This window comes from Solanum pennellii, chromosome 6, assembly GCF_001406875.1.
Source record: "Solanum pennellii chromosome 6, SPENNV200".
Classification (NCBI taxonomy): Eukaryota; Viridiplantae; Streptophyta; class Magnoliopsida; order Solanales; family Solanaceae; genus Solanum; species Solanum pennellii.
This window is the reverse complement of record NC_028642.1, coordinates 651047-659870: the sequence shown is the minus strand read 5'-3', so window position 1 is coordinate 659870 and position 8824 is coordinate 651047. Positions and strand designations below refer to the sequence as shown.

The following is an 8824-nucleotide window of genomic DNA, read 5'->3' as shown; positions in this document are numbered from 1 at the left end:
TACACTTATACTATACTAAGGTTCTATTACCCCTGAACTTATTTTATTAATAATTTTCTACCCCTTTTCGGCGTACGTGACACTATCTTGTGGATCCAATGCTGGTTGACTTTTTTTTTCAAGCTAGTGCCATGTAGGCCGAAAAGGGGTAGAAAATTACTTATAAAATAAATTCAGGGATAACAGGACCTTAGTATAGTATACGTATGTCTCTGAGATTTGGAACATAGATTGAGGACAATACTCGTGCATTTTTCCTTTTACTAATTATATATATTGCTCAATAAAGCAAAAATACCATAAAATTAATCAAAATACGCATGAATCGACCAAATTTTATTTAACTCGATTTTAAACTTGAAAAGATTTTGAATGAAAAGCTAATTATTATATACAATATTATAATTGTCCCCTATGGTCAACAATTAAACCAGACATAATAAGACTTTCACATGTTCTCTCTCTCCAAATAAAGACTTAGACTTTATATCAAGTCAGGCCTCAAATAATAATTTCAATAAGGAAAAAAAGTGAGAATATCAAAATAGGTCTTTTTGTCAAAGATAAATTACAAAAGATAATGATAAAAATAATAAAATAACATATAAATGCACAAAATCGAATTTTATGTGTAAAAAAACTCATACTGACCAAAAACAAAAGGGATGGAACTCTAAATATATAGAGTTAAAAATCATTTTTTCTTGACTATAATTTTTCAAATATGTGTAAGTATCTTTGAAAAATATTTAATAATAATTTTATGTAAATTACAACTATGTCAATTGTAGTGTAAACTTTTTACCATCATATTTGAAATTACATTAAAAAGCAATTAGTATAATAATAGAGCCGCTAATAACGCCTAAAATTTGGATTACTCTATCTTGTTAGTTAAAGTAGATCAACAAACATCTTGTACTTATTTTTTAAAACATTTTTTAAAAGCTCGATCAAACATATTATGAATTAACTTCATATATTTAGAAGATAAAACAACAATATCCTTAAAAAATACTAAATTTTTGTAGTATTAAATTTGAAACTTCATAAAATTATTTTTTAGCTTCTTTCCAAAACATTCTCTAAGAAGTTAATCAAATACTTCAATTTTTTAAGCAAGTATTTTTAAAAAAAGACAAAAAAATAATAGAAACACCCCCCCCCCAAACAACAAAAAAAAATAATCAAATATACTATAAATTATATATAGTGTCCTTAAATACTACTAGATAAGCGAGCAAGAGATTCAATATATTTCATATACATGCTAATCATGCTTGGATACAATATTTTTAGAATAAATTCATATTTAATTTTAACTCATATATCCAAAATACATTTATTTAAACATGTCAGATACATGTAATTAAAGATCAAAATATACTAAAAAGTACATGGTTAGACTCTATACTAGTGGGTTGTGTAGATTAAACTTCAACACACTATTGTATTAGTTTTTTTTTTTTAAATGACTTAATAAATTAAAAATCATAAGTTGAAAATACTTAATTTTATCTTTTTTTATTGTACCTTTTCGGTATTTATATATTTTCCAAACACTTTCACCAATGCATAAAAAAAAGGTAAAAGTCAATAACTACATAAATAAGCTAATCAAAACACCAATTAGGACATGTATTGAGTGATTTGAGTTCGTTTGAATTGACCTAAAAATATATTTTAAAAAGTAATTTACTTTAATCAAACTTAAATGATTTTTAAGTAATTTTTTTTTATAGTCGTGGTGTCTAGCCTCTAGGTCAACTTACGCATACCTCAAATAATTTCACAAAATATCTATCACGTCCTACAAAAAACAAATACTAAATAACTCTATCTATCAAGATTATGACGATTGATAAGAAATCATCTTAGTTTTTTTTTTGTGTGTGTAAAAGCCGATTAACAATTCAAAAATCTAACAGGTATATGTTTTATGAACGTAATCACATTTAAGTAGATTGTCATTTTATGTCATATATGTGAATGGAAAGACCTCATGAAACAACTCCCGCATCAATACACTCTTTCTTAATTTATATAACATATTTCTGATTTCGAAATTTAAACAAATAGTTATTTTAATTATAACTTTATATTCTTTTAAATACATTATAAATTATCAATTATAAATGACTTATATTACTTTTACTTTTATGTAGTTTTATAATCTATAAATTAAACTATACTTGATTTTCGAAATTCAAATTGTGCCATATAAATTACGCTAGAAAAAATAAAAAAAATATCCAATAACAAAAAAAAGGAAAAAATAAAGTAAAAACAGAAACTTCCAAAATTCCTCATTGTTGTTACTATATTTGTGAAAACGGTTCCATTTTCACGTAAATTGTTGACTTATTTCCCTCATCTTTTAATGTATGTATTAATGGACTTTGGATTACATAAAAGTAACAATATAATGTCTTTTTTATATATATAAAAAATATTATTGTTTAATAAAAGAAATTATAATTGTATTTTTAAAAGTAAAAAAGGGAAAAATTATTTTCTACGATGGACCCCATATTATCCGTTCAAACGAAGCAATTCCATTGCAGCGTAAAGTACCCACTAAAATAAAAAATAAAAAATCCATAATTATGTATTCCTTCGGTTCATATTTATTTGTCATGTTTTTTTTTGAAAGTCAATTTGATTAATTTTTAAATTTAAATTAAATTACATTAATTTGATATTTTAAATAAAAAAAAATTGGATATTCAAAAATTATATGAAAAGTATTATTAAATTATAATTTTTTACATATCAATATGATGAAAAAAAGACATCTTAAAATGTTAGTCAAAGTTCTTATAATTTAACTCTAAAAATAGAAATCATGTCAATTAAAAATGAACGGAGGAGTATTACTTGAATTAAAAATAGATATAAAGACTAAAGTGCTACTAATAATTTCTATCCGAATTTATTTATTATAATTTACGTTTCGACAGTCAAACTTTTTAATTTTATCATAAATTCTAACATATATTTTTTTTAAAAAAAATGTTTGAAATAAACTTTATATTTCTGAAAATTATATGAAGTGATAGAATTTCCTCTACCTATTTTTATGATAAAATTAATTACTATTTTTGAATTTTACACCTACAATTAATATGACCTTTCTAAGTTTAAACAAATTTTAAAAATTCAAATTATTTTTTTTCAAGAAGTTAATTAATACGAATTAAGAGTAAAACAAGAAAATTAATCGATCTAATAATGACTACTTAATCACCATGGGAGATTAAGTGCCCATCTACTATGAGACAGGGGTAGGCTAAGCCCTAATGAGATAATTAATATTACTTAAAATGACAAAAATACCCTCCTCTATGTTGTCTCCATAAGTAGTCCTCATTTCCCTCTCTTCTCAAACCAAAAATACATTTTTCATAATACTTTTTCTAACTTCAAAAAAAAAATATTTTTAAAAAATGGAGATTTTGAAGTTGTTTCTAATAATTATTTTAGTAATTTTAGTAGGAGTAGAAGGTAGAATTCCAGGTGTTTATAGAGGTGGATCATGGCAAAATGCTCATGCTACTTTCTATGGTGGTAGTGATGCTTCTGGTACTATGGGTAAGTATACTCGATTTCTCGAATTTAACTTATATATACTGACAGTATAATATTATAACCAGAGTGACAATGATAGTTATAAGTTCAACATAATCTAGTAGCTTTGGTTCAAATTCTGAGTTTGCGTTTAACTTTTTTTATTTATATTTAATATGTAGGAATAATCTTATTAAGTACTTAGAAGAATTACTAATTGTGGTTTAGAATCTATAAACTAAAAATTATAACTCCACTTTCAACTATTTCGTATTATTTTAACTTGTTGTAGCAGGTAATTTTGAGGTGTAAAAATTTTTAAACTTTACAAGTTTGTGTTTGATACTTGTTGATTATAATTTGCTATATTATGATGTCAATTATACTGCATTTTTTCTGGTTTTATTTATATTTTTGATTTAGAGTAGGTTTTGTCCTGTTTTTTGTTGTTCTGTTGTTGTACATAGATCTTCTTCTACTTTAAAATTTGCATTAAATCTGGTGTTAATCGTATTAAATATATGTCGAATGTATTAAAATATTATTTTATTTTATAGTGTTAAAAATCTTGTCAAAAGAGAAAAGAATATTCTTTTTAAAGTGAACTAAAAAGGAGAATAATATTTAACTTATAAATATTGATAATTACACCATTAATATATTTTAGCATGTCATAGTAGGTAATATGACTAATTTAGTAAAATATTATTTGTAGCTAGCTAATTATAAATTTCTCACAATGTTAAAAGGTTCTAGTCAAGTTACTTTATGACTATAAAATACCCCTTTTCGTTTTATTTTATTTGACTGGTCACAAATTTTTTCTGAATCGTTTGATCCTACACTAAAAATATGTATAAATGTATCAAATTTTTTTAATCTTACAATTTTAACTATATCACGTGAGATCTTGATACTAAAGAGTTGTCATATTAGAAAAGAGTCGTTCCTTTTTTAAACAGACAATGTAGATATCTCTCTACTCTGACAACATCATATGACTAAATTGTTTCAAACTAGACTCATAGACGTTCAATTTACAGGCGGGGCCTGTGGTTATGGCAATCTTTATAGCCAAGGGTATGGAGTAAACAATGCAGCATTAAGCACAGCATTATTCAACAATGGACTAAGTTGTGGAGCTTGTTTTGAGATCAAATGTGACAATCAACCACAATGGTGTCATCCAGGAAGTCCTTCTATTTTAATTACTGCAACTAACTTTTGTCCTCCAAATTATGCATTGCCTAATGATAATGGTGGTTGGTGTAACCCTCCTCGTACTCATTTCGATCTCGCCATGCCTATGTTCCTCAAGATCGCGGAGTATCGTGCTGGTATCGTCCCTGTTGTTTATCGTAGGTAAGCATTTTTTCAAACTTCGTATATGTTATATAAGCGTTAACTGATAACTTGATAAAAATAAGGTTTTTTTTATTTTTTTCAAAGAATATAACTTATGTATATCATATGTATAGTTTTGTTTAGAAAGTGTATAGATATTCGATATTAGAAATTTATTGATGGACTAATGTGGATTCATGACAAGTAAAGCCATGAGTGGTAAAAGAGCTCAATTAGCTTCATTTTTTGTGCTTTTCTTGTTTTTTCATTTTTTTGTGTTTTCTTGTTCTTTTTCCTTTTTTTCTTTTTCTTTTGTGGGGGTCATGTTGAGTTGGTTTCCTTTATTAGTTGTTTGTTACACTCTCTGTCTCGGTGTTTATCGAATTTTAAGATTTAAATTAGTTTATCTTTTATAGTAAGTTTTTGAATTATTAATTTTTTTTACGTAATTTATAAATATATAAAAAAAATCAAGATTTTATGTGCAAATTGCTGGTCAAATTTAAATTGTTTGACTTTCGAAAAACAAAAAGTGTTTGCATCATTTGGGACGGAGGGAGTACTTGTTATGTTACGTCATACACCACTACATTAACCATTGTTTTTTTAAGCTTTATCGAAAGTTTAAAATGAACAAGTAAAAGTGAACGAATGAACGTGCCAGCGATGAAAAATTTGAAACATTTTGTTTGTGGAAAATTGGGCAACTTGTCTCCATTTGAATGTCAAACAGTCCAAACCCCTAGGTGGTGTGAAAAAGTCACAGCCACACTGCTTTTTCTTCCTTCCTTAATTAACGGTCCATGTTTTATGGTAACATAGGATTTAAATTCTACAACACAATGACCATTTATACATGTTCACATTGAGTACAATTTAACTTTCACACTTTGAGTGTAAACGCGATAGTATAAAATTTTTTTTTAACTGTTAGCGTATAGAAGTTAAAAGTCACTTGTAATTTGTTTATGCAGGGTGCCATGTAGGAAGCAAGGTGGAATAAGGTTCACTCTCAATGGTTTTAGTTACTTCAACTTGGTTTTAGTCACGAATGTCGCGGGTGCAGGTGACATTACTAAGGTTATGGTGAAGGGTACGAGGACTAACTGGATAACGTTGAGTCGTAATTGGGGTCAGAACTGGCAAACCAACTCCGTTTTGGTTGGTCAGTCGTTGTCATTCAGGGTTACAGCTAGCGATAAACGCAAGTCTACCTCGTGGAACATAGCCCCATCACACTGGCAATTTGGTCAGACATTTGTTGGAAAGAACTTTAGAGTCTAAATAGGGAAATGAGGTGATCATAACACAGTATGTAAGACTCGTGGTTCATGTACTTTGAGTTTTTATTTTGTTTAGACCCTAATGAATTCGGGTTTTCTCTTTTGACATTTTTAACCTGTGGTTTTTTGTATCTGGTGGTGTATGTAGAAGAGCTGAAGCGGCTGCAAAAATATGCAGCCCGCAGCTGTTCTAAGAACAATGTAGTAGTATCAGTATAATGTTTTGTAGTACTTGATGCTTGAGAAGTGTATTTACTGTATTTTCAGTAATTTATAGTGATTTACTTTGATCGAAAAAATCTACGTTCTATTGGTCTGTTACACTAAGATATTACTCAATTGCAGAACTTTGGAGTTCATTTCTAGTCTTGCTTTAATCTTTGAACTTTGCCTGACAAGCACATGTCGATAGAAAAAACTGGTGTTTAAACTAAACCAACGAATACAACATTCATCACTTCGATGTATCATGAGATTGGAAGGACTAAAATAGATACTAAAGTAATGAGATAATGTCATTCAAAATGGAAAAAAACTTAGTCGCACCTGGTGTTTAAACCAAACCAATGTATATAACATTCTCACTTCAATGTATCATCGAGATACTTAGGACTAAAACAGATACTTAAGTAATGAGATAAATGTCATTCAAAATGAAAAGACACATTCTTGATGCTATTCAATGTTTGAAAGCTTGAGATTACTTTGTTACTACTACTACTCAAGTGCACATTTGCTTTTGCAATTCCATAGACAATCTTGGATTCTCTAAAGCAAGTGCTTTGGATTCCTTTCTTTTGAAGGAACCTACTTAAAATGGTTCAATTTCTTTTGTCTAAAATAGATATCACCATATAGAAAAGGTATAACACGCCATTCGAAAAATGGTACGTAATCTATAAATGCTTCTTCCCTATACTGGTCCTCAACTTCTGGAGAGCAAATGTTATTCCTTCATTGAGGGTAGCTTTCCTTCCTAGCTTATAGTTCCACAGCTCTGTTGTTATGCATCTACCACTGGGACCTTCACTCATTTCCATCAAGGTAGCAGTTACCAAATCATAAGCGGCTTGTCCAAACTCATGCTTCAACCTGTTCAGCCTTTCGTCGTTATCATCAATGATGATTTCCTACCAAAACATAAGAAAGAATTAAGTTGTTAGTATTTTGATTCAAGGGGATAAAGATATGGGAACAATTATAAGTCTATTATGGTGCATTATTACCTTGGAACCATTTTCTCTTGTTACATCTTTGAAAGGATGCCAATTGGGATCCACAAGATGATGCTCCCAGATTGAGCACAACTGAGTAGCTTTTAAATCTGCATCTGGTCCAAGGAATTTGCTCTTGGTTATCTCACAAAATCTTGTACTATCAAGTTCTCCCATTCTCTTGACACCAATGGAAGCTCGAAAAGAGTGCTGCTTTAATAACTAAATGCCATGAAACATGTTTCATTTGTCAAAATTTTCACCTTGTAAGAATACTTGAATGTTCAACAACATAGACTATGGTAGGAACTCAGTTAATGGTGCATGGAATTTGTAATAGGTTGAGAATGAAAACTGAACATGTAACGAATTGAACGTGCAATAGTCTGCTCCTAATCATTCTAATGTTCTTACTCCATTGGAGGAAAAATCGTAACCTGAGTCTCATTCACAAAATAGATAAGGGTATTGCAGAACTTGAAAGAATTGTACTTACATCAATCAGCTCCTTCCTGGCATCTGTTAACTCAACATTTGCCCGCTGCTCTTTAACAACTAGAGCTTGATTCACAGCATCAAGATCTTCTAGTTCTTCTTTTTTCTCATTTAGGATCTCTTCAATCTCGTCTAATTTTTTCTTCACCTCTTGGTCATCTCCCATTTGTTCAGTTACATTCTTGGCACCTGTGAGACGTTCAATCTCCAACTCTAGCGCTTGCTTTAAGTCGAGTTTCTTTTGAAACTCCATGTTCTTATGACGGAGAGTTTCTTTCGCCTTCTGCATGTAAAATTCTCAAGATGTCAGAGACTAACTACATAAATACATAAATTGAGTAAACACACAGCATGAGCTTACAACCTTCTGTTCTTCTGCCAAAGTCAAGACTCTTTCATCATACCTCTTTTGCTCCTCTGCTGCTCTCTCATTCTTAAACACATCAAAGTGAAATTTTACAGCTAAGCAATTCCCAAAATGAAGAATAGGCCTAGACAATATCTGTATATTCATAGACTATGCAATGACAGACAGTATCAACAAAGCTTAATGAGAACAAAGTTAAAAGTAGCTTAATACTAGATTCTTATAGCTTCTTTTTTTTATTAGTATATCTGCAAGGAAGAAGATTTCAGATGCATGTAAAATAAACATGGAAAAATGAGAGTGATGGATGAATGAAGCTTGTTTGATTGACAGCAAAATCCAGATGAAGTTACTTATTCAGGTCCTTGTGCCTATCCACTATCTTAGTTCTACAATATATGAGCCTATAACATCTTATTTTTGTACCTCATAGGTAGTAGTTTATTCCTCCATATGCTTATATCTCCATTTACTTTCTTGGCTAACCAGTGAAGTCAATCAGTTATACAGCAATTCATATTCTAACTATTTTATGCTAGCTAGTAAACCCCCCC

At 29.3% G+C, this 8824-nt stretch overlaps 2 protein-coding genes across 2 annotated transcripts in view; one reads left to right on the top strand and one right to left on the bottom strand.

Moving 5' to 3' along the window:
* The first annotated feature begins 3368 nt into the window (after positions 1–3368).
* Positions 3369–6510, top strand: LOC107023706 (expansin-A6). Its single transcript, XM_015224484.2, has 3 exons — positions 3369–3591; positions 4611–4929; positions 5886–6510. Exons 1-3 carry the CDS (start codon positions 3447–3449, stop codon positions 6193–6195), a joined length of 774 nt encoding a protein of 257 aa, XP_015079970.1. The 5' UTR covers positions 3369–3446; the 3' UTR covers positions 6196–6510.
* A 331-nt stretch (positions 6511–6841) lies between these two features.
* LOC107022832 (protein INVOLVED IN DE NOVO 2-like) overlaps positions 6842–8824 on the bottom strand; it is a 3983-nt gene continuing 2000 nt past the window's right edge. Inside the window, exons 3-6 of the mRNA XM_027918088.1 lie at positions 8268–8336; positions 7905–8186; positions 7421–7630; positions 6842–7324 (exon numbers count right to left, since the gene is read on the bottom strand). Coding sequence (XP_027773889.1) covers positions 7091–7324; positions 7421–7630; positions 7905–8186; positions 8268–8336 — 795 coding nt within the window. The 3' untranslated portion in view covers positions 6842–7090. The remainder of the gene's footprint in view (positions 7325–7420; positions 7631–7904; positions 8187–8267; positions 8337–8824) is intronic.